This window comes from Rutilus rutilus (genome assembly GCF_951802725.1).
Source record: "Rutilus rutilus genome assembly, chromosome: 1".
In the NCBI taxonomy this organism is placed as follows: Eukaryota; Metazoa; Chordata; class Actinopteri; order Cypriniformes; family Leuciscidae; genus Rutilus; species Rutilus rutilus.
The window spans coordinates 43,848,329-43,873,051 of NC_140209.1; the positions used below are offsets into that span (position 1 = coordinate 43,848,329).

At 36.8% G+C, this 24,723-nt stretch overlaps 1 protein-coding gene and 1 long non-coding RNA gene across 2 annotated transcripts; both read left to right on the forward strand.

Moving 5' to 3' along the window:
* The first annotated feature begins 6,521 nt into the window (after nucleotides 1-6,521).
* On the forward strand, nucleotides 6,522-7,712 carry LOC311303917. The gene is made up of 3 exons (XR_014629846.1): nucleotides 6,522-6,895; nucleotides 7,280-7,333; nucleotides 7,495-7,712. It is a non-coding gene; the product is annotated as an uncharacterized lncRNA (long non-coding RNA).
* A 5,848-nt stretch (nucleotides 7,713-13,560) lies between these two features.
* tbc1d17 (TBC1 domain family, member 17) lies at nucleotides 13,561-23,488 on the forward strand. Its single transcript, XM_084407248.1, has 17 exons — nucleotides 13,561-13,640; nucleotides 14,341-14,436; nucleotides 14,619-14,696; nucleotides 17,386-17,503; nucleotides 17,594-17,780; nucleotides 17,875-17,986; nucleotides 18,073-18,243; nucleotides 18,332-18,457; nucleotides 18,553-18,656; nucleotides 19,567-19,661; nucleotides 19,748-19,864; nucleotides 19,960-20,060; nucleotides 20,131-20,230; nucleotides 20,328-20,425; nucleotides 22,268-22,384; nucleotides 22,491-22,577; nucleotides 22,673-23,488. Exons 1-17 carry the CDS (start codon nucleotides 13,614-13,616, stop codon nucleotides 22,841-22,843), a joined length of 1,905 nt encoding a protein of 634 aa, XP_084263374.1. The 5' UTR covers nucleotides 13,561-13,613; the 3' UTR covers nucleotides 22,844-23,488.
* The last annotated feature ends 1,235 nt before the right edge of the window (nucleotides 23,489-24,723 follow it).

Here is a 24,723-nt window from a genome sequence, read left to right on the forward strand (position 1 = left end):
TGTGGCCAATACCCACCTTAGCTCTCTTATCACTGGCCTCATCGAGATTGTTCTTTAAATAGTGAATATACCTATTTTAATGAGCACCCATTGTTTATTTGCCATTTGTGCAACTTGTGTATGTTGGTAAATTATTAAACACTTGTTGTTTCCCTGCATTTTTCAGGATTACTCCCCTTTGGCATGACATCTGGATAGCAGTCACAAACATCTTAATTCATGTTGTTTCTTTATTCTCTTTTATACTTTACTTTTTTTTTATTAATGTCTTAATTGGCGGTAACACTTTACAATAACATTTCATTAGTTAACATGAACTTATAATGAACTGCACGTATACAGTTTTGTTCATGTTAATTTCAACATTACTTCATAAAAATCTTAAAATTAGTTAATGCGCTGTGAACTAACAATGAACAGCTGTATTTTTAACTAACGTTAACAAAGATTTACAAACACAGCAACAAATGTATTGCATCATGGTTAGTTAATACATTAACTAATGTTAACTAATGAACCTTATTGTAAAGTGTTACCATTATATTCATCATTCATTTCCTTATGTTTTGTGCTGTATTGTCATCTCAAGTTTTTTAGTGTCACAGGACAATGTTGTGAAGCATTAATTTTATACAGGTATACATAGAGGCAATTAAGATTATGCAACTAAGATTACTCAGTAAACTCTATTCAAATACTATCACTTAGTCTCCCACGTCCTCTGTCCACACCTCTTGTACTATATAGGTTTTTACTATTTTAAATATCAGACCAAAATCTGATATGTCCTAACAGAGAGGTCTACTGATGACTGGATTGAACAATTAATTTGTTAACTTTTCATTTGATGTATTGCACTTATATTTATATACTTTAAAAGCAAAGAAGACTCTGACTGGATCTCATAACTCTGGAAGAGACGTATATTTATCTGTACTGAATGTTGTACTTCGTACTTAAGATTGTCAGTTCATGATCTTCATATGTAACAGGAACATTAATCATGATCAAGTCATTTTATATATATTTTATTCCCAAAGGATTCAGAAACTTTCAAATTAATAAAATGTCTACATAAAATGTAATTATGTATTTGAATCTTTTAATTCTGACAAGAACATTTAATAATGCATGCATAGCAGAGCTTTATTCATAGAGCATGTACATATAGTTCGCAGGAGACAAATGAATACAGTAACAATGCATCACTTTCAACCTCTTGTTGAAACAACTGTCAAAATGGATGGTTTGCAACATGACTGTTTTGAAAGAATTACAGTAGGAATGGTTAGATCACAATACTGGTTGTCTGCATCTTCATACATCATCTGTCTCGGAAATCTGAAACAATAATACTACATAATATATGCAGCTTAAAAAAAAGAGAGATGTCTCCATATGCACTTCATTTACATTATCATCAGTTGAATGTGTGGTGGACAGCACAGGACATGAAAATCCTTCAATACTAAAAATAAATGTTTATGTTCACATGTGGACTAAACAGCAGTTCATAAACTATTGCTTCAACTGATCTCGAACAACTTTAACTTCAGTAAACACTGAAATGAACCGATCAACAGCAGTGCACATACATTACCTCTGCTCAGCCACGATTCACGAACCGGTTCTTGGTCGAAAGCTGATGACGTAACATGCCAGTAGGCCCGCCCTCACGTGATACCGATTGGTCGATGATAAGCTTAAATCTGATTGGCTAAAGAGTACGACTGCTCTGTGTAGGAGGAGTTCGCTGCCAGGAAAGTCTCAAAAACACACACACACAAATCCAAGGCGATTCACACGTGAATGACGATTTGTACATTCACAATCAAGGATAGACTCGTACATTTTAAACATTCAAAGGTTTTTGTACACATTTGTATATCTACGAATTGTGTTTTGCATTTGTAAAACGTATTTTATGAATATATACTTTTATTTTGCGCATGTGAATTGCTTTTTGTGAATGTATATTTTTTTCACGCACGTGATTTTTTTTTGTGTGTACGTGAGTTAGGTTTCATGCATGTGAAATTGTCTACGCATTTGCGAATCATGTTTTTTGCGTGAATTATATTTGAGACTAATCTGCTTCCATAGTTTTCAAGCTAAGATCCTAGATCACTAATAATTTTCCACAGCTCATGTTATCTGGAGTTTTTTTTTTTTCTACTGAAATTACTTGGAAATATATATTTTTGCAGTGTTTCGTAAGCAGAACAATACAAAAAACACGTTAAATAGCTGAAGAGAGGCATGTCTGTCACTCAGCCTCGCTTTTATTCCCGTTAAGTTTGCACTGCCGTGAATAAGGTCTACCGTCTATGGATCACAAAATTGATCGAGACTGCTATCGGAGATTGCCTTATTATAGGGAGATGAGAGGGTCTGTATCTGTTACCATTGGAAAAAGCGTAACCGACCGGTTAACTTGGATCTTGTGAGGCACCTCAGCCTAGCCCGGGGGTCGGCAACCCGCGGCTCTTAAGCGCCGCCCTAGTGGCTCCCTGGAGCTTTATCAAAAATATGAAAATGGAAAAAATATTTTTTGTTTTAATATAATTTTTGTAGGAGGAAAACCATGACAAACATTTCGCACGTACGATCACATCGGTGTGATTAGAACGGTCAGTGCATGACGTGATCAACTGCTAAATTCAAATGTGCTCTCGCGCGCGTTGGCTGGCGCTGAGCCAGAGACAGGCGCGCTCAGAGCTGTCATATATCACAACTTTTCAGTGTTTTCAACCACATAATGTTTATTTTAGGTTTCAGACATATAAGTACTAAAAATACATTTAGAGTTTGTAAAATACACACTGATGTTAAAGGAAGAGGCAATAATAATCCTTTCCATTATAATTAGACACGTTTTATTCATATCAGATACACATTGTGTAAGTAACTTTAAAGTTTACTCTATTCTTCTCCCAGTTCACCAGCCACTTACTTTTATGTGTTGTAAATTCAACAGATCCGATTCTCTGAACTGCGTCTGCGGCACAAACTAAGATGGCGGCGCCCATCGCGCATACAGCTCAAATAAAGCGATCGTTATAAAGGTGTTTAAACAACAAAACACTTCCACTTGCATGTATTTGACAATCGGAATATCAGATATTTCATGCCATATCTAACAAATTTGTGAATATTTTGAATAGAAAAGGATAAATGACATAAAAGCAGATCATCATTCATTCAGCTCTGTTGTTGCTGCGGTGTGTCACGTGACACGCAATGACGCGTCACCATGGAAACCATAAAGTGATACATTCTAAATAACGGTCGCCTTGAAAAACGCTGGGGGGTCAGTCAGAATATTTTAAACTTACGTGTGAAAGGGTTAAAGTTTTTCAACGTTGTAAAAATAATACACGAATAAATAAAACGAAACATAATACATTAAAATTATAATGGAAGTTAAACTTAAAGCATGATCGTACAGCAGAGTAGTCACGTGGTGCGTCATTCTCTCCAGGATGCGCTTGCAGGGAAAATAAACATTTAATCATGAATGCTTATTATGTATTTATAGCCTACTTATCATTTTGATACTAGGGGGCTAATAAAGCTAATATAGACACTTACAGCATGTGTTGCCTTCATTATAAGGCTTATATAAGGCTTTTCATTTTTTGCGGCTCCAGACAGATTTATTTTTTTTTGGTCCAATATGGCTCTTTCAACATTTTGGGTTGCCGACCCCTGGCCTAGCCCATCAAATAATGGCAGTGACATCAGTGGCCAGAGTTTTATGACAGTCAGTTACAGTTTAGGTTACACACTGTTTCTTGAGGATTAGCGCGTTCGTCTTGTGAATGATGTTCTATATTTTGTTATATCGCTAGTAAACGTACAGTAGTAGCAGCCTACTGCAATGTTTGTGGAATATGTGCTTGACTGAAAAGAGCGCGAATTGCTCTGTTAGCTGCAGATTAGGCTACTTGGTCATATAGTGCGCATAAAACCACATTTAAGATTAGATTATTATTAGATTATAGATTACACAAAAAGTGTAATTTAGTTTATGGAAACCTGGAAACCATATAGAAAAAATAAATGTATTCATTAAAATCTTTCTATTTGTGTTTTTTACTACCTTCATTCGTTAAAAAGCGTTATCATTTTTATTAGGCATAGCCTACAGCAGACATAAAAAAATCATTACAATTAAAGTTTAATTTATTTGTTAAAACTTGGAAGCCATTGAGATAATTTTATTTATTAATTCATTAAACAACAACATAATACAATATTTATAATTACATTTTTTTTTCTATTTATTAATTAAAATGCACTATATCAACATAGTGCATGACAGTCGTAGTCATTGTAATAATAGTCCACTGAGGAGTCCACAGTTTTTTTAAACAAAATACAGATAAACAAAACAAGAAGATGACTAGAATTGGGCTTGACTAACATGAGCATAAACCCAGGGGCAGTTGCATAAACTGCTTAAGACTAGTCTTACAAGTTAGTCATCCAATTGTTTTTCTTAAGACTTTTAACTTTTTTTTGATACCGGACAGAAAGACTGATTACTAGTGATGGCAATTTCAAAACACTGCTTCATGAAGCAAATGTGTTTTTATGCATGTTTGGCCTGGGTTTTGTTGCATTTACACTGTTCTGACCACTAGGGGTCACCGTGGCAACGGGTGTCAGATTGTTTCGAAACCTATGGCACATTTGCTTCAACTGTTTCAGTGTTCCACGAAGCCTCGATGTGCCCACCACTGATTACGCCTAACTAATTGCTAGTTGGTCATACTTGTTCTTAAGACTCAGTTTTAACATAATGGCTATGTTTCTTCTTCTTCCTCTTCTTGCTTGTTTATGGCAGTTGGCATATGGCTGTTTATGCAACTGGCCCCTGAACATGACTCGATCTGACTCACCAAAAGCAGGTTGCAACAAATACAAAACTTGACAAGAGATTCTTCTTCTTCTTCTTTGGGTTTTTACGGCAGCTGGCATCCTTTGAGTTGCATTACTGCCACCTTTCGGTTTTATTTACCCTTTGTTTTCATTCATACTAAATCCGCCTATCTAATCCAGTCATCCTCAGAAAACCAAATATCCATTTCCTATACCCTCCACACTTTCTCCATACTCCAATAAACTTTTTACTGTATTATCTACCCGTCCTATTTTTTTTAACTGTGTTATCATTTCTTGTCTTTCCTGAGTAAATTTCCTGCATGTTGTAAGAATGTGTTCTACTGTTTCAGCCTCCTGACATTGTTCACACATTCCTGTAGGATGTTTTCCTGTAATTAAAAGTGTGCCGTTAAGATTGCTATGCCCAATTCTCAGCCTGCTTATTATCACCTGCTCTTTCCTTCTTGATATACCTACTTTGCTTTGGATTTCGTGTAAATGTCTCCCTTTTGTTGCATTATCCCAGCTCTGTTGCCATTGTTGATTTATACTTCTCCACACTATGCCTTTCCCCTCTGATTTTGATCATTTAATGTTGACTTCAACATCTCCTTTTTTAACTGCTTCTTTTGCCACCTTATCCGCTTTCTCATTTCCCTGAATTCCCGAGTGTGCAGGGACCCACAGAAATATGACATTTTCCCCCTGCCTAACTAATCTTGAGTTCGTAAATAACACTTCATACAGCAGGTCTAGGTGACTTCTAGTTGTACCTGTCTTCATGCTTATAAGAGCTGCCACAGAGTCACTATTAAGATTTCCTTCTGTCCATTCCAACGCCATCAATATGGCAAACAGTTCAACTGCAAACACACTCAGACAATCAGGTGTTCTTTTACTAAGTTCCACCTGATATCTAGGAACAACAACTGCAGATCCTGTTGCATCTGTTTGCATGTCCTTTGACCCATCTGTGAAAATCTGAATACTTTCCTTATACTTACTTCCCTATAGCTATAATATACACTAGTTAAATCATCACTCTTATTATTGCGTTTAATCTTAAGTAATTCCAAATCTACACATGGTATTTCTAATTCCCAGACAGGTCTAATAGGCCACACCACATTTGTGCCAAACTCTTTATCATATACCCCTGTATCCTTTGCCATTTGATCCCCTGTCCACCCAAAACCAGTTTTTTTGTGTGTTGTCCCTTATCTCCATGCCCTCTTCAATTGACCCAATAATTAGCCCCCAGCTGCTTCCTCCTCAACCACAATGGCATTTCACCTGCTTCAACTTGGAGAGCACATACTGGGGAGGTTCTAACCGCTCCTACGCACACTTTGTATTGTGTAGCCCGAGATTGTATAACATCCAAGTCTGCTAACACAGATTTAGCTGCTGAACCGTATACAATACGTCCGTAGTCTAACCTTGATCTTATAAGGCTACTGTTAGACTTTTCTGTAATTTCTACAGTTATTTACTTTAAATCCCCCAGTATTATACTGCTATTTCTCTTTACAGTAAATAACTGTGATTCCCATTGCATCATGGGAATTTTCTGTGACGTCTAACACCACATACAGAGACTTACTGTATTTTTTAAATTTGCTGTATACTACTGTATTTGAGGTAACAGCCTCTCTGGCTGGCACCATTCCACCGTGCTTTTTATTTCCTAATTTTTGCCTTACACCGCGTGTCTACAACGCTATAATAGCCAGAGGCTGTCTATATTGGACACATTGAAGCGACCGGACCTTTAAATGCAAACCTGTTTATCCCTTGTCAGAAATAGCGCGAGCGCTTGGACTCGTATCGGACTACGTCAGAAATATAACGGCCGCGGCGCATCACTACACTGTCTGGGATTTGTCGTGTCGCGTCAGAGCATCCATTGTAGGTAAATGGGGTCTGTCTTTTGTTGGATCGCGACGTTCGTGTCTGGCCCGGGGAAGAGACGGAATTCACTTCACCGAGAGAGAGATCAGCAAGCAAGGTAAAAAAAAAAAAAAAAAAAAAAACCTTCTGTGTGTGTTGACAGGATTGTGCCCAGTGTAACCTATGTTATAACGTTAACGTTAGCCTAACGTTACTGCTACTCATCGTCAACATGGCGGTAACGAACTTTACCATGGTAAACTAACGTTTCATTTTACACACTTTGTTAGATTATTGAATTGTCGAGTTAAAATATGCCAACGAGCAACGCGTTTACATTAACAATAAATGTGAATAAACTAATGTGAAATTCTGTTTATAGCCTAATGTTGGCCTACTGATGAAAACCTTTATAGTTTTAGCATTAGTTTGCAAACTATACCATATTATAGTTTTTATTTTTAATGGAATTTAATATTTACTTCCATTTTTGTGTTTAAAGGCAACTGCAACAAAGCGCCAATTCGCGCCAGTGACTTCTAGCAAGATTCCAGAGGTAGGCCATTTGTGATATATTTTGAGATAAGTTTGCTGAAATTGCTTTTGAGCCACTGGTGCAGACTAGGTAGCTTACAATATCTTATAAAATCTCTATAAAATTGGCTAACTTTATATCAAATAAGTGACCTTTGCATTATGTCTAACTTTATTACACAGCAAATGAACCAATCAGAAGATGGACCATTGTCTTTGTTCAGTCTCACCAGATTAAATGTATCCAGGTAAGCACTGCAGTAAAACTCTCACTAATTCATTCATACCAAATCTAGCATTCTAAACAACTTAAGTTTATATTTTTGCATTATTTTGATATTTTATTAGCCAGAAGACTCTACCATTGCAGTCCCACCTGACTAGGAAGGTCCTAATATCAGCGCACAGGTGGGTTAACTACTGTAGGAAGGAGAACGATCATCACACAGTGATTTCTTGCATGTATCTTACTGTGTATTTGTCTCAAACAGGTACTCCTTCACTGCAGATGAGCTGAAATGGGCTAAAATCATCGATTTCAGTCGTTCTTTCTATGGATCTCAGCATTTTTGGACAGAATTTAGGATTTGTAAGTATTAAAATTTAATCTGGCATAATTTAATTTAGTTCTTTTGTATGCTATTTATTGACAAAAGCTGTTTACAAATATATATTCTTAAGTTTTAGTGAAAATAATAATAAAAATTAACAAAAAAGGAGGTTAAAAATAATGTGACACTAATATTCTCTCTCTCTCTCTCTCTCTCTCTCTCTCTCTCATATAGTTTTGGAACCGGGATCTCCTCTGAAGGACTGAGTACATTAGGGTTTGTGGACACGCATGCAGACCAGGGAACATTCTGATGTTGTCAATCAAGTTCTGAACAGGAACCAATCTTTGGAGAAGTTCATTTATTTACAAAGGTGGACAAAAACATTGTGTTGGCTTTTTAAAGATTATTTTGATGATGACTTTTACTCCTATGCTGTAGAAAAGATGGAGTAGACAGTCAGACATTAATAATAATAAGAAATGTTTCTTGAGCATCAAAGAGACTTCTTTCAAAAACATTACGACACTTAAATACTTCTTTTGGCCACCAGTGTACATTAATCCAACAAATTTTTGGAAATAAGTGAAATTATTTTTAAGATGGGGTTATGTGTCATGTATTGTGAAAAGAACTATGTTTTGTCCTGTGTTGGACATTTCCTTTTTGAATGCTTAAAAATGTATTTATATTCTGCAGTTTTATGAATGTAATGGTTGATATTTCATTATAATATGTATAAGCTAAACAACCAATGACTCTACATTCATTTAGTCAAATGCTAATGTTTTGTTTATGATTTTATGTATGTTTTCAAAAATGTTTGCAGTGAAGGACAGCACATAATGTGTTAATTTAACACGTTTACACATCTTTGTGCTAACCTCTCTGACATATTTACTTTGTTAAAATCATTAACACAATAAATGAGTTAAAATTAACACAAAAATTTTTGTCTCTAAACTCACCCATTAATGTGTAAAAATTTCACACATCATTTCCAGCATTGGCATGTTTATTTTGTGATGAAATGTTTTAAATAAAAAAATGGTATTTTGTGATAACTTTGTCTAATTGGTTTGTATGAAAGTAGTACTTATGTAGGATAAAAATAAAATTAATCATATATCAAAATTATCAAATCTAATTTATATTTAGTACAAATAAAAATACAGTAGTGTACTGATTAGCTTCGTTTTTACAGTAATGCACTGTACTGATTAGCTTCGTTTTTACAGTAATGCACTGTATTACACAAAACTGAAATACGGTTTGGTACTGTAACTCTTAATTACAGTAACTTACTGGCAACAGTGTTGCCAGTAAGTTACTGTAAAAAACCCTTGAAAAGTCTAACAGTGTATATATATATATATATGTATTTCAGCAACGCTACCTCCGCTCCCCACCCCAATCCTGCAATACACCTCATGACATTTATAACTTTTTTACACTTATCAACTACATATCTAATATGCTCCCTCCATGTTAATCTCACATCAAAATACACTCCCAAAAAAAACTAAATCTTTCAACTCAACTCAAATACCATTCTCTGACTTTCTTTCTTGTAAAGAACATAACTTTTACTTGACAAGAGATGATGGTAACATGAGGGCTATACACAAGGACTAATGACTAACAAGAAACACCTGTGAACAATCAAACAATGAACCAATAAGAACATGACACATGAAACAAGGGAACCAATGAAAACAAGACACATGAACAGGGGAAGCACATGACACGAACTTGATCACACGAGGGCAAGGAACTAGGAAACATAACTATGAGGATTACAAAATAAAAGATATGAAAACGAAAAGTGTGTTCAACATCGGCTGCGGCTGGATGTAACCGATCAGCGAGAGTTGCCGCTTGCAGTCGGGGAGGAGCTAAAAACAGAGATTGGGCACGTTCAAGTTCAAAACGGTGCGCAACGTTTTGCTACGGTGTCCGGGTTGAACGTCATGTTTCCTGGAAACGGCGTGCACCGGTGTGGAACGGGGTTTGAGATACGTTTTCTCTTGTTTGGTGGGTGTGTCAGAACTGCAGTCCAATCAGCAGCAACGTGTATATAAAGCACGCGCATTAAAGTGAACTCGCACAATGGGTTCAAGGAAAGTTATTTACAAATGTGTTGGATGCAGCTCGGTATATGCAACAACTGAGGATATTAGAAGACATGTTTTATTGTAAAAATATAGGATATCAACATAATGATGTAGTTGTTTATATTTTTAGCTTCATTGCAAGTGTATGACATTTGGTATAGAAATAAACAATGGTAATTAAGTGCTTTTCCTAAAAATGAGAAAGAAAATCTGGGGAAAAAAAAGAAAATTTGTGTACAAAGAACACAAAGTATGGCCTTCTCAGCTGCCATAGTTGCAACTCTTGCGTCATCAGAACAGTGTGTTCAACGCATTACCGTTTCTGTTTAAAAAACGTTGTGCAACGTTTTGTCGGGTCTGAACGCAGCCCTGAAGTCGGACACTTTCTGCTTCCCTTACGCTCACATGGTGTTTGCATCGTCTGTTTGTAGCTACAAGAATAGGCTACATTTCAACATAAGCCCGTAGGCTAGGCTACTATTTAAATACCAGTGTAGCGGGGTCAACGTTTTTTTAATCAGTTTTATTTCGATATACATGACCAGATATAATATCGCAGCTACATGAAAAGTAAAAGCTACTGTTATAAAAATGCAGATTTGTGAGCGTTAGTGGAACTATAGGCTATATGAACTATATATGAACCATTTATTCAGCGCAGTGAAGCCTCTCCATTTATATAAAAAACCTACCTCTTGTCTCCATACTGCCACTGCTGGAACGTTAGCTTGTTATGCTTTTTTGGCTTAAGGTTGCAGGCAATTGCTTTCTAGTGGTTTTGCTCATAGACTGTTTTGCTGTTATCTCCAGAATAGCAGCCTCAGTTACTGCTTTAATTATTTTTTTCACACTGTTATTTATTTATGTATTATTTATTTATTTTAAATTCCAATGGTGACAGTTTAGGGTAGGCTACTTTTAACAACGATCATTTTATTCCATTTTATCCTCTCCACGATTTTAATATGATTCGCATTACATATCATTATATTATTTGTAAAATCAATATGCTATGAACATTATACTTATCCCAATCTTCAGAATAAGCACAACTAAACAATAGGCTACAACATGCACTTTGGAGCCAGGGGAGCAAAGAAAACACATACAAAAATGAATAAAAACTCACAAAAATACAAGACCTTTGTATCATTCAAAGATTTTGAAGACAGTACTCAAATGAACAGTCTAAATAGCTTTTCCAAATTCATTAGTCATTTTCAAATTCTTTAAGGACTACTGAGAAAAGGGGCTTTTTGTTAGAAAACTTACACTTATGAATGTGAAATTTGATTAATTTTACCACAAATTTGACCACATACTGTATCAGTTTAATTGCATATCAACCAATGACAACACATCTCTACATAAGGACTTTATTCCAGAATTGATTGCAGAAAATACAAGAGAAAATTCCTTGGCAGTCACAAGAAAATTAAAGTGCAAAAGAAACTCGTCATACGTCATAAGGTATCCTTGAGTGTTAAACAAATGACAAACTAAATCAATACCCTTATCAAACCAGCTTTTAAAAAAATACTTTTGTGTTTATTCAACTATACAATTAGCCTACAGTGGTGGTCAAAATTGATGGCACCCCTGATAAATATGATAAAAAATGGCTGTAAAAAATAAATCTGCATTGTTTATCCTTTTGATCTTTCCTTCAAAAAATTCGCAAAAATCTAACCTTTCACTGAAGTAAAAGAATTGAAATTGGGGGGTAAATCACATTATGAAATAAATGTTTTTCTCCAAAACACGCTGGCCATAATTGTTGGCACCCCTAGAATTTTTTATGAGAAAAATATCTCTGAAGTATATTCCCATTAATATTTACCTTTTTTAGCACACCAGGGGGACTAGGAACATGAAACTGTCCAGCTATGACTTCTTGTTTCACATGAGTTTAAATATGAGGAAACACAAAGGCCAAATTCCCTTGCTCATCCATCACAATGAGTAAAACCAAAGAATATAGTTCTGCAGCAAAAGATTGTTGAGCGTCACAAAATAGAAAGTGGCTGTAAGAAAATATCTAAAGAATTGAAAATCCCCATTTTGACCATCAGGGCAATAATTAAGACGTTCCAATCAACTAAAGATGTTACGAATCTGCCTGGAAGAGGACGTGTGTCTATATTGTTTTAATGGATGGTGAGGAGGAAAGTTTGAGTGTCCAAAGACTCTCCAAGGATCACAGATGGAGAATTGCAGAGATTAGTTGAGTCTTGGGGGTCAGAAAGCCTAAAAAAAAATATCAAACAACCCCTACATCCCCACATGTTGTTTGGGAGGGTTTCAAGAAAAATCCTCCTCGCTCCTCCAAAAGTAAACTCCAGCATATTCAGATGTCAGACACGACTGGATCTTCAAAAGGGACCGGATTCTGTGGTCAGATGAAACAAAAAAAGGGCTTTTTGGCAGCAAACCCAGCAGATGTGTTCGGTGCAAACAGGGATGAAGAGTACCCCATGTCTACGGTTAAATACACTGCTGGATCTTATATGTTGTGGGCCTATTTATTTGCTGGAGGTCCTGGACTTCTTGTTCAGATACATGGTATTATGGATTCTAGCAAATACAAACAGATAAAAAATCAAAACCTGACAGCCTCTGCTAGAAATCTTATAATGGGCCGTGGTCGGATCTTCCATCAGGACAATGGTCCAAAACAAACATCAAAATCAACACAAAAATGTGTAATTGAGCACAAAATGAAGCTTCTGCCATGACTGTCACAGTTCCCTGACCTGATGAGTGGAGTGAACTGAAGAGAAGAAGCACCAACATGAACTTGTGAATCTGAAGGATCTGGAGAGATTCTGTATGGAGGAATGGTCTCTGATCTCTTGTCAGGTGTTCTCCAAACTCATCAGGCATTATAGGAGAAAACTCAGATCTGTTATCTTGGCAAAAGGAGGTTGCAAAAAGTATTTAATAACAGGGTGCCAACAATTATGGCCATCGTGTTTTGGAGAAAAACATTTATTTTATAATGTGATTTACCCCCCACTTTCAATTCTTTTACTTCAATGAAAGGTTAGATTTTTGTGAATTTTTTGAATGAAAGATCAAAAGGATAACCAATGCAGATTTATTTTTTACAGCCATTTTTTATCATATTTATCAGGGGTGCCATCAATTTTGACCACCACTGTATATATTCCAAATAAAATAATGTTGTGGAGAAAAGTTGTGCTTGTAGATCAGTTTCCAAGCCAATAAAGCTGGCAATTTGTCAGTTTTATAATCACACGTGACATTAGGAAAGGCCCCCAAGTCGTCAAAAATTAATTTAGGAAAAAAATGCCACAAAGGTTTTTTCAAACAAAAATTTGACCAATTCATTTTGAGGGTTTTATTTAAAATAGAGAAATTTAGAAAATCAAGGCCACCATTTTTAAGCGAATTTAAAAAAAACAGATTTACGAATGTAGTGCACACGATTCTTCCATAGAAAAATAAATACAATATGATCGCACAAATAAACAAGTGGCTGTCACTGCAGCGCCAAAGATACGTCATGATTTCTGAGTCTCTGATTGGCTGATGAGGAGGTGGGCGGTGTCATCCAGAAAAAAAAAACGGAAGTGCGATTGTTTTGGTCAATCTACTTGAACACACAGGGGGAGGAATGGAGGCGAAGCAAGAGAGTCACAAGGTAAGTGGTGATAGTGTTTGTCAATAACCTCAAGTTTAGATCGACGATGTCACATGTGACATTATACTACCCAAAACTATATATACTGTTTTTACCTTTTCACGTATCTATTGTCACTGGATAGTTTTCCACAGCTGGAGCTAGTTAACGTTAGCGATAGCTCTGGCTGGTGACTGACTGACGCTGTTCGAGCCTGACGGTTTAGTCACTGTCATGTCTTTATGATGGACTGATTTCAAATACCACTGTCGCTCATTGGGTAACACGTTCAGCAAGGCAAATGTTTTGAAGGACGTTACTGGTTAAACCAGTTAACTGGAGAGATATGCTCATAACGAAAAACAATATTATAGATAGCTGAATTGACACTATTGCTGCTTTCTCCCTGTGATTATTATCTGTTGCTGATCTGACGTCTGAAATAAATAATTTGTAACACGCTGAATTATCAATCCATTTAAGTATATTAGGAAATGTACTCTCTCTCTCTCTCTCTCTCTCTATATATATATATATATATAATTTTTGTTGTTGTTGTGGTATTAGGGGGGGAAAAGCCAACCATTTAAATGATTTAAATCTGTTTATTGTTGTTGATATGATCAAAACTGTAGGATCGTATCTTAACATATTGTTTCTATCTATAGCTTTTGTTGGCATTCCTACTGTAAAAGTGTGATTATATTATGTCATTCATCAGCTGATCTTTGAGAAGGAGGGAGTTTACCTCCACACCAATGCCAAGAGGAGCAATCAGGACACAACCATCCCCGGCTTTATCCGGATAGTTGAGCGGGTATGACCAACAGACAGTATCAGGATTATCAAATGTTATTATTAAACGCATTTATTATTGTATAATATATTATTAATCTTGTTATATATTAATAAATACTTTTGTCTTTAGGAATATCTATTAACAACGTTTACAAAACCTGAGAGTATTTAAAGGCTGTTGTGACGGTTAAACTCTTACAGGATGGAGAGCCGGCACTAGAATGGAGCCCTGTTGAGGATGATGGGAGAAATGCTCCCGCTGTCTTCTACACCAAAAAGGTTGGTAAGAGAATGACTAGAGTGTTCTTCAAGCACAGGAACACTCACGCTGTGTCTGAAATCGCCTACTGTCTGAGTAGGTACTACATTTGGATTTGAACTTGGCGAATGGCGACCATTAAAAAGTATGTTCTATATATCTGCCATGTTACTGTCACGTGACGTACCAGCATCAATTGAGTTGCCTCGCTTCCATTCTTAAATCCTCTCCTGTGGCCTCATGGGATATTAAAGTATCTATCGAATGCACACTTTAGAATCTCGCCGAAAGTAGTAGGTCATCCTTTTCTCCTACTGTTTTTCGAATATGTTGCATTTGGACATACTACTCTGTTGGCAGACTGTTTTTCACGTCTTATATAGTGGGGAAGTTTGCTCTTCAGCCAGTTTGCTCTTCAAAGTTCAAAGATCACTTGTCACATGCTCAGTTAAGGTCAATATTGAACTTCATGTTCAAAGAAAAAAAACCAATGGGGAAATTTTTAAATCGTGATTTGCAGGCCTGAAAAAGTCATGGAAATAAAATCCTAAAGGGCATGAAAAACTGACGGAAATTAAAATGTTTTTGTCTTACTGGAAATATTTAAGTCTTTAAATCTCTATAAAAGTAAAAAAGTAAAATTGCCATCAAGAATAACTGTAAAAGTCATGAATATTTAACCACGAAAGTGGTGAAAGGCCTGAGAAATTATTAAAGTCCCCCTGTGGTGAAAATCAAGATTTTAACCTTGTTTATATGTCTATGTGGTGTTTTTAATGTGCTATAACACCATTGCTAAGTATTTTCTCCTTGAAACTGCGGTGAACCAAAGACAGTCTCAAAAATGCGGTTTGAAATCGCTGGTGTTTCTGCCGTCACAAACTACCTTGTAACCAATCACGTCAATCGTGATCGTCAACGAGTGGATCTCAGCTGGTGTGAGTGAGTGGAGGCGGGGCTAATTTACATATTCATAGAACTGCGTATACTAAATGAGGCAAGGGTGTAGAGTTGCAATTTAGCTATTTTAAAGGGGTGGTTGATTTATGATTTCATTTTTCTAACTTTAGTTAGTGTGTAATGTACACATACACACTCGGGACAACAGAGACTTATTTTACATATTGTAAAAAGGGGCATAATACCACCCCTTTAAGGCATGAATATTTTTTTTTCAAGGAAAATGCGTTGAAATGTGTCATTTTGGTGATCAGAGGTGAGTTTTAAGGGATACAATGATTGACTACAGGGGGTCTTTAACATGTACATTACCATTCAAAAGTTCGGGGTCAGTAAGGTTTTTTTTTGGGGGGGGGGGGTTGAAAGAAATGAATACTTTATTTTAGCACATTAACATATTAAATTGATAAAAAATGTGACCGTAACAAAAGATTTCAATTTAAAATAAAGGCTGTTCTTTTGATCTTTCTATTCATCAAAGAATATTGAAAAATTGCATCACGGTTTCTACAAGAATATTAAGCAGCACAACTGTTTTTAACATTGATAATAATAAGAAATGTTTCTTGAGTTTCAAATCATCATATTAGAATGATTTCTGAAGGATCATGTGACACTGAAGACTAGAGTAATTATGATGCTGAAATTCAGCTTATAAATTCCATTTTAAAATATATTCAAATATAAAAGTTCTTTTAAATTGTAATGTTTCACAGTATTACTCATGCCCGCGGGAACTAGGGGTGCTGAGGGTGCTGCAGCAGCCCCTGACGACAGCTGTTTCACTACATTGGCATTTAAGATGACATGACTTTAAATAACTTTTTGTTTTTCAACATGTTTTTAAGAACACCTTCTACCTTTAGAAAATTAATCTAAATATTATTTCGTTTTTTTTATGTTGTCGAATATGGTTTTATGACTCTGAAAGAAATTAATATATCAAAAGGCAAAAGCAGATCTCGCATGGAAGTGAGTGACGTGACACTGGTTGAGGACCAATCTCTAAGAACTCATTTGACACTTATTCAATGCATGTTCACTCAGACGTCGGTGAAAAGATTAAATGTAGATGTCTTGATTCTTTGGCATTAGGGGCTGTTCACACAGAACGTGTTTTTCTATTTCACTCTGCTACTTTTCCATTGTTTTTCAGTGTGAACGCACTAGCCGTGTTTAACTGTTGCGCTCGCGTCTCGCGCATGACACAGCGTTCTCAAAACGCAGCACTCAAGTTAAAATAATTTCAACTAAAACGCGCCTCGAGACCTTGCGTTTTCCCCCGTTCCACTCCCCGCGCTGGGCGTCTTGCGTTTTTGCTTTGAAAAATTATGCATTCTGTGTGAACCAACAGATTTTTGTGCTGTGTTTTTAAAATTTATCATGAGTTCTGAGCGTTCTCACATAACTCTGTCCTCATTCATTTGTATGTTCATCTTTTTGTGTGGGCTGTTTAATATTAGGATTTTGTTTAAAATGCTCTACCAGCACCACCCTGTAATATCAAGCCACGCCCCATTAAGCCCCACCCCCTGCACCCCCCCCGATAAAATATGTTCCCGCGGCTATGGTATTACTGTTCCTTTACAGTTTTTTGAATAAATAAAAAAATGCAGCCATGGCGAGCATAAGACACTTCTCTCAAAAACATGGAAAAATCTTACTAACCCAAAACTTTTCAATGGTATTCTGTGCCACCTAAACCTCTGTTTCTCTCTTAATCTCTCATTACATTCTGTTTCTTGAAAGGATGGCGAAGGAGGGGAAGAGGAAACTAAGTTTGACCCAGGCTATGAGCCAGACTGGGCCGTCATCAGTAGAGTCAAGCCGGACAGACGGCAGGAACTTCCACCGGTCAGAGAAACAGGTACTGTGCTAAACTGGTACTTGTCCGATGATGTACACTTGCATTTTAAACATGCTTTCACAAAAGTTGATGTCCTCCATCTTTTGGCAGGTCAGTGGGGCTCATTCTCTCTGCCCCTGTCGGAGCTGTACTCCCTTCGGCGGGCTCGCTTCTCTCTGGGAAGAAACTTCTTGGTTCTGACCAGCAGAGGGGGCGATCCCCTCCCACCCCTGCATTTCCGTCGAGGGGGCACTAGAGAGCTGCTAAAAGCCATGCAGCGTTACATCAGACTGGCCCCGTGAGTGGCATGCTAATATATCTTTTTGTAACCATCCCTTTTGCATTTTAGTACCTATGTATTTACATACTCATGTGACACATTCTGCCCTAAGGTCCCCGATGGATGGTAGGCTCTTCCTGGCATACCCACATGACTCTGGGGCTCTGTCGCAGTCGTTTGATGAGCTGCACCTATTTGATGATACCAGTGCAGACCTTGTGTCTGTAAGTCATATTTATTGTGTTTTTAGTGTGGCTAAAGCCATAAGCACGGGCCTGTAAACATGCCATCTGATTGGTTGTATCTACAGAGGTTTATTCAGGACCCTTATGCGACCACATTCGGGGGCTTCTCCAAAGTGACTAACTTCTTCCGGGGAACACTTAGACATCCAGAGTCGCCCCACAGTAACCGTTCACCTCAGGACGCCCATTTCCCTCATCTGGCTGATGAGGAGCCAGGCTTTGAGCTCATTACCTGCGTGAGTCTCAGTGGGTTCCGGCTGTCTATCTATAAATGTTGATTTTGTGTGTAAACATGAAAAAAAATATATATATATATTCCATCAGGGAGCGGAGCTCGGTCCCAGACCAGAGGTCAAAAGAGGTAAGCCTCTGGATGATTGGGATCAGTTTTTGGATCCAGAGGGCCGTGTCACAGATCCACAGAAGGTCAAGGAGCTAGTGTTTAGAGGGGTGTGTCTATGTTTCACTGATCTTTTCTTAATCCTGCTTACATGCCACAAACCAATGGAGTTTCCATTAAATAAAAACCTTTCTGCTTTTTCTAGGGCATTGTTCCATCTCTGCGGAAGGAGGTATGGAAGTTCTTACTGGGGTTCTACCCATGGAACAGCACAAGCAAAGAGAGAGAGGACATCCTTAGGGTCAAAACGTAAGCTGAACATGTTTTGTTTTTTTGTCTCAAAGCACAAAAATGCCCAAATTGACATGCTGTATTTGTTCTCTCAACCCAGTGTGAGCTATTTGCAGCTGTTGTGGTTTCCTGTGTCCTTTTTCTTTAGTATGCTCATGATCACTTTAGACCTAAGCTTAGCACAGGATATGCACACTGCTGCTCAAAAGTTTGGGGTTGGTAAGATTTTTTTTAAATGTTTTTGAAAGAAGGCTGTGCTCACTGCTCACTTGATCAAAAATAACAATTTAATATAACTGTTTTCTATTTTAATATTTCAACATGTAATTTTGACAAAGCTGAATTTTCAGCAGCATTACTCCAGTCTTCAGTGTCACATGATCCTTCAGAAAATCATTCTAATATGCTGATTTGCTGCTGAAGAAACATTTATTATAAATGCTGAAAACAGTCTTTCTGCTTAATATCGCTGTGGAAACTGATTTATTTTTTTTTACATTTTTTTTTTATAATTATTATTTTTTTAAATGTTACCTTATAAATGTCTACATGTAAAAATATGCATATACACCATTGTGTATATTATAAATATATTATATTTTACATATATATATATATATGTATATGTTTTAATACATATATTTTTAAAGAAATTAATACTTTTATTAAGTAAAGATGCATTAAATTTATGTTTGACATAAAACATTGTTTTGATCAATTTAATGCATCTTTACTTAATAAAAGTATTAATTTCTTTAAAAAAAAATTGTATTACTAAACCCAATCATTTGAACAATGGTGTATATGCATATTTTTACCACTTTGAACTTGTACCCTCTTTTCAAATATTTCTAACACCTCTAAAAATCTATGTAAATTATTCTATTAACTTTTATGAGATGTTTCCATTCGTTCTTTTCCTCTTCAGGGATGAATATTTCAGGATGAAGGTTCAGTGGAAATCAGTTAGTGAAGAGCAGGAGATGAGGAACTCTCTCTTCCGAGGATACCGAAGCCTCATAGGTACGTTCAGCTGTGTCATAAATCTCACAGCAAGTCTAACTGGTGACTTTCTACATCTGATTTGCTCCTACTCTCTGATATGACAGAACGGGATGTGAATCGAACAGACAGACAAAATTCCTTCTTTTCTGGGAACGAGAACCCAGGGCTTGCTCTGCTCAATGATGTGCTGATGACGTACTGCATGTATAACTTCGATCTAGGTATGTGCAATTCACTCATGTCGTTTTAATTCCACCTACCGACCACTAGAGGATGCTGCTATCTCACTTCATCACTCTCTCACTTTGCCCTGCAGGTTATGTCCAGGGGATGAGCGACCTTCTGTCTCCTCTCCTCTTTGTTACCCTGAATGAGGTGGAGTCCTTCTGGTGTTTGACAGGCTTCATGGATCTACTGGTCAGTAAACACTCTTGTTTTTCATTTGTGTGTTATTCAGTTCATGCATTAAGTCTTTCTCTGACTTCAGCACCAAAACTTTGAAGAATCTCAGGAGGCCATGAAACAGCAGCTCCTTCAGCTCAGCCTCCTACTGAGGGCACTCGATCCAGAGCTGTGTGACTACCTGGGTAAATACAAACACACATTCTCTATAAATGTAATTTTTGCCTGGTGGCTTCATGGTGGCATGATCTGTTTAATATTTGTTGTGGTTTTCTCTCCCAGACTCTCAGGACAGTGGTTCACTTTGTTTCTGTTTCCGATGGTTACTGATTTGGTTTAAGAGAGAATTCTCTTTTGAAGACATCTTGAGTCTTTGGGAGGTAAGATGAGATAAACGAGTTAATTGTATTTCTATGAATAATGTAGTAATTGACAAAGTTATAGTAGGTATAAAAGTGTTTTTCTACTGAGGTGTATGTTACACAATAAATATTGTCATGCACAAAAAACAACACCACATTATTAATGTTAAATTAGGGTAAAATTGCTCTTTTGTAAACTCAGATGATGTCACTGTCTCTTAAAGGTGCAATAGGTGATTCTCTACAGAATTTTTTTTTTGTTATGCTGGTTGAAAGTCTCCTCATATCCTGATACCAATCGCTATGTTAAACGGTCTAAATGTATTTTTATAAATGTATATCATCTATGGAAGGCGTAGGACCATATCATGTAAATCCAATTATTATATTTGGTCTGAAATGAAACGATACGATGTCCTACCTGCCTGTCAAAGTTCGTTTTTACATACCCTCACACAGCCTGTTCGCGCAGACATCATACGTCATCATCGCGCTTCATGCTATGCAGAATACAGGCAGCGTCGGTCATGGAGCACCACAAACAAACAGCAGCCACCGGTAGTTTCTCCAAAACAACAAGCTTATGCTGCGTTCACGCCATAACTACTCTTTAAAAATTGTCGTTTTAGACTTCTAATTCGTGACTGGTGTTTTGTTTTGCTCTCTCCTCTGCGCTTCTGCGGTCGTCATTACGTTATGCGTCAAGGTCAAGTGTTACTCTTTTGCTGTAAATCGATGTAAATGCTCTTCACCGAATAACGTTTTTGTAACTTTAATAAGGATTAACCTTTATTGAAATTGTACAGTGAAGATTATAAGCACTGATTATTTCATTTGTATCTTTGTTCTATTGTATTTATTTATTTGTATGATTGCTTGTAGTTTAATTATTTGTTCTTTTTTTATTTATTTTTGGACTTTTTGCTTGTTTTTAATAATCTTTGATATTATCTAATCTTAGTAGTTTTAGCTCTGGTATTGAAATTGGAATCGAGAATTGTTAAAAATACTATTTTATTTATGTATTACTTTGTGGTGGGGCCAGTGAAAATGGAATCATTGAAATCAGTGAATCGAATCAAAAATCAAATCGAATTGAGATCTTGTGACTCCGAATCGAATCGGGACATCTGAATCGATACCCAGCCCTCCCTTTAAGTATGTTCATATTCTACTATTTTTAGTAGTAAGAAAGGTGTGTTTCAGACAGCGCTCGAACACTGAATTGATTCCTCTTTCGCGTTTACTTTACTTACAAATGATGTCAAAATACCCATCTCCGCAAGTATTCTCTTGTTTATGTCATAAGTGAACAGTTGAGAAAGAAAGTGGATGTGTGTCAGTATATTCGGTCTGTGCATTCGGTCTTAAAGTGACAGCAGCTTAGTATTCCTGCTGTTGTCTGTGTCATTAATGTTAATAAAATAAAAAAAACGGCTTTAACAAAGATGAACCTATATTTCATTTCTACAGTGAACAAATAGTGTTATAGTAAGGAGAGCAGTCAGGAGGAAAGTAATGACGACAGCTTGAAGGATAAGTGTGCCACGTAAAGTGTGAGAACCAAGCAGCATCTCCAGGTGCTCCCTTGAGTACCAGACAATACCTTAGTACAAATAGTACAAATATTGTATATATCAATATTTTAAATGAGCTTTTAATGTGTAAGTATCATAATCTTTTGTTGATCATAGTTTATTTTTTGCAATAACTCTAAAGCCTATGAAAAAATCCTATTGGGTTTCTGTCGAGGGAACCAGTGTAATGCTAACTTCCGGGTTGGCCTATAAAAATACGTCATCGCTGCAGCTCTCTATAGTTTCAGTTCACAATAATGAGACTGTTTCCCATGCTTTGCAGGTCCTGTGGACTCGTCTGCCTTGTGAAAACTTCCACTTACTTATGGCCTGCTCCATTCTCGAGTCACAAAAAGGGGAGCTGATTGGTTCAAATCATGATTTTAACTCTATACTTAAGGTGTGTATGATAGCGTTTTAGCCCGTTGAGACATAAAGCGGAATCAGGAAAATGACATATGGAGTAAGGTTGTTGGTTTATTCTAAGTGTGTGTGTGTGTTTACAGCACATTAATGAGCTGACCATGAAGCTGGATCTGCAGACTGTACTCTGTGGAGCAGAGGCTATTTATTTGCAGCTGGCACACTGCAAGGTGAGATGGGACAGATATGACTGCTGCTGAAATGCTATGAAAAATAACCATTGTCATGGATGCTACATAATGCTTACTAACTGCTCCATTCTCAGGAGCTGCCTTCAAAGGTGCAAGAAGTTATTGGGCTGCGTGTCCCATCAAGCTCAGCAGAAGAGAGTCCCGACTCAGAGCCCGGAGCACAGGACACCCTTGTCGCTCATTCAGAGGCCAGAGGAGCCGCTTCCTGCCAGACACCACAGCGCCCGCCTCCTACGTACCCCTAATTCCACAAGTGGATCGGCAGAAGGGGAACAGATGATTTTAGCTGAAATATATTGATGAATATTCCAAAAATGATGATTGTATTTATAAAAGATGGTGGATGTAATTCAGAGATTGAAATCTAGATCCGCAGCAACCTAATAAAAAGGAGATCAGCTGACTGTTGCGAACTGTACTTTCCTAAGAAGGGCCGAGTATTTTCGACATGCTGTTCAAAGTGATGTGTGGATGACTTTGGGCACTGCAGACAAAGTCACAGAACAGAGAGAAATCTGCTTATAGTGTGCCTATTATAGTCGCAGCTCATATTTTATCGGTTAATATTTTATGCATTTATGAGCATCTAATTGTTTAATCCACTACTTGCAGTCCTGAATTCCATGTTATTCCTTATGTGTTGTATGATAATGTATATTTGTTCCTTTCTTGTAATGTTTTATTTGTCTCTCCCTCACTCACTTTTTCCTTTCTTTACTATTACTGTTCGCTCAGTGACAGCTAGAATATAATGCTTTGCACTACTAGTTTGCATGCAGTGTAGCAAGAGCTGTCATATTACTTATTTTGTTAGTTTTTAACATTACCCATTTTCATACAGCTAAAGCATCTATAAAATAAAATAAAACATTGAAATTGAGTTCATGATATTTGAGTTTGAAGTATTGTTCTTTGCCAATGCACATTTTATTCGTATTCCTTGCCCACTTATATTGGTTCAATATAAAATAGATAAAAAAAAAAAAAAAAAATTCCAAGAGATTTAAAAAAAAAACGTAATCACATATATATTACATTTATTTAAAATCTTTATTATTATGTATCTTAATACCAATGTTTATAACCCCTTACGTTTTTACCCACCTCTCTCGTTCAGATTCTCACCCGTATAAGCAGATACATCACACTTCATTATTTAGAGGATTACAACAGATCATCCAGTTAAAAAAAAAAAAAAAGAGGAGAGGAGAGAAATTAACTGAGAGATAAGAACTTGGAGTGCTTGTATTTAGAATTTATTAATACAAGAATTTATTAATAAACAAAAAATAAGTTATTTAGTTTAGTTAGTAAACCAAAAAATCAATGTTTAGAGTAAAACGATGAATTAATGAACCAGAAAATCTTTTATTTCAGCATATGTTTTTTTTTTAAACCATTTAAATTATGTCTGGCACAGAACCACCAGTGCTGTCGTCCTACAAACAAACACATTCACACACTCCATCAGCAGGTGTCTGACTGGGGTTAAAAGATCAGGGTAAATGGGGTCACTGTTGCCCACTGTCCTACCAAATGAGCTGGAAAATGAGGGGTGGAGAACCACGCCTCCTTCTCGCCGTCCTGCTCACTGCTCTTTCTGCTGGTCGTCCTCCTCTTTTCTCTGTCTGTCTCTCTCTCGCCCTCCCTCCATTTTCCCACTGTGTTTGTTTGAATACAGCTGCAACATATGAATTTAGCATGGCACTTAAACAGCCCCGCGATCTGCCACCCTTCTTTGTCTTGTACACACACTTTTACTCCTGAGACTCATCTTGTCCCTTTTACGGCCGGCATGACCTCGCTTTAGGGAACAGAAAAAAAGAAGAGTGCCTCATTCAAAATCAATCCGCTCTGAGTTAAGCTCTAGTTAGTTTTCAAGGACTAAAGCAGTTCAAGCAGCTCTATGGTGTCTGAGTGAAGTCACTCTTTGTACATTTGAGAACTTCATCGGTTTTTAGAGGGTTATTGTTGTGTGATTGTGCCAGTTTGGCCAATATCATTGGACTGAGTTATATTGGACTCCTGAAGTTTCCACATTGTTCTGTCCTCTTTTCACACAAATGAAGGTAGAGATGAATATGTTCTTGAGAAGTGAACTTGTGCTATTACTTTTCCAAATGTC